The sequence below is a fragment of the Branchiostoma floridae genome, chromosome 17 (assembly GCF_000003815.2).
Source record: "Branchiostoma floridae strain S238N-H82 chromosome 17, Bfl_VNyyK, whole genome shotgun sequence".
Lineage (NCBI taxonomy): Eukaryota > Metazoa > Chordata > Leptocardii > Amphioxiformes > Branchiostomatidae > Branchiostoma > Branchiostoma floridae.
Genome location: NC_049995.1, coordinates 9,896,051 through 9,897,579, shown reverse-complemented (window position 1 = coordinate 9,897,579; position 1,529 = coordinate 9,896,051). Strand labels below are relative to the sequence as shown.

General features: G+C 40.6%; 1 protein-coding gene across 1 annotated transcript in view; it reads left to right on the top strand.

The window, feature by feature from the left end:
* LOC118405170 (gamma-aminobutyric acid receptor subunit rho-1-like) overlaps positions 1 to 1,529 on the top strand; it is a gene marked incomplete in the record, with an annotated part of 10,329 nt that overhangs the window by 5,259 nt on the left and 3,541 nt on the right. The window contains 2 exon segments of the mRNA XM_035804592.1: positions 409 to 499; positions 1,275 to 1,407. Of these exon segments, the coding sequence (XP_035660485.1) occupies positions 409 to 499; positions 1,275 to 1,407 (224 nt within the window).

Genomic DNA, 1,529 nt, shown 5'->3' with positions numbered 1-1,529 from the left:
TCCATGTTTATCACCGATATTGTCATGGATGGTTTAAACCGGTAAGATATAGCCCTTAAGAATGGTGTTTAAGGAGGCTTATGATTTCAAATGCGCATTCACAGCAAAATGTATTGTGGGCGATATGTCAAAGACCCCTTGGACATAAACAAAACACTTCTAGACATGTATAGAGCATCATGATCTTTATAAAAGTTAGGGGCTTTCACCTTTGACATATTACCCACAATCCATTTCTGCATATGCGCAGTTGGATCCACAAACCTTCTTTTAATGATTTAAAAAAAGAAAGAAGCAGGTGATATTGAAATTTTCCATTGTGAAAACTATGAATTTTGAAATCTAATTGGTTATGACAGTTTTTTTTTTAATTTTGGCTTCAATGATTGCTTTCTTTTTTTTATTTAGGTGCTGACCGTCACCATGTATGTCCGACAACACTGGCAAGACGATCGGCTTGGCTTTCAGACCAATGACTCAAGGTCCATCAGTCTTTCAGGTAATAAGGCAATCATAAAAGACAGAGTATTGGTGTCAAAAATCGATCAATTATCAGATCAATTAATATTTAAAGTATCGCTTATGGAAATCATTTCAATTGAGAAACATAAGAAAGTTATCTAAAGATGGCAGACCTCACCCCCTTTACTTGCGTAAGAAACACATTACGCAAGCTAGCACCGATGTACACGCACACAGAAACCTACTCAGAACCACACATGCACACACAGACACTCAAACTCACACTCATAGACACAGGCACATACACATACACGCAAACACGAGCGCTCGCAAAAGCTAGATGCATAACCCGTTGTACGTGCAAATACGTGCTGTCTACGTGCCAAAACGTGGGCAATATTTTTGGATCCGTAAGTGGTAAGTCCCGCCTCCGTACGAACTCGTAGGGAAACCGACGTATTTTCGAGCACGCAGACATGCCGTATAACTTCACGTGCAGGCAAAACATTGAATGTGTGCCATCGGGCTGCGGATTCGCCCCCCTTACTTGCCAGTGCGGACAACGCTGAACGTTTTCAGAAATACGTGACGGACGTAGCCTTCCAAAAAACATACGGACAAATTGCATGTACGGCGGGTTGTGCCCTTAGCTTAACACGCACATATATCCTCATAACAAGTAGATACAAAGACACACTATACGGCAACACAATTCTTCCAAACTTTTGAGTGAAGTCACGACATAGTAGTAACCCTATATCAATCAACGGCAGTTCACTAAAAACTTCAAACCATCAAATATGTATTTTCAGGAGAAGACGTAGACCTGATCTGGACCCCCGACTTGTTCTTCACTAACCTGGTTGACGGCTTTGTTCAAGACGTCTTCCAAGACAACGTTATGATCCGCATTTCTCCGAACGGAAGGGTTCTCTTAAGTCAACGGTAAGACATTTCAACTCGATCGTCAGCTAGCTTTTGAAAAGCTAAGAAAAGGAAGATTCGACATATCTAAAACCTTCATTATATAGTCTCCATATCTACATGTAATGATCTGTACTGTAAAT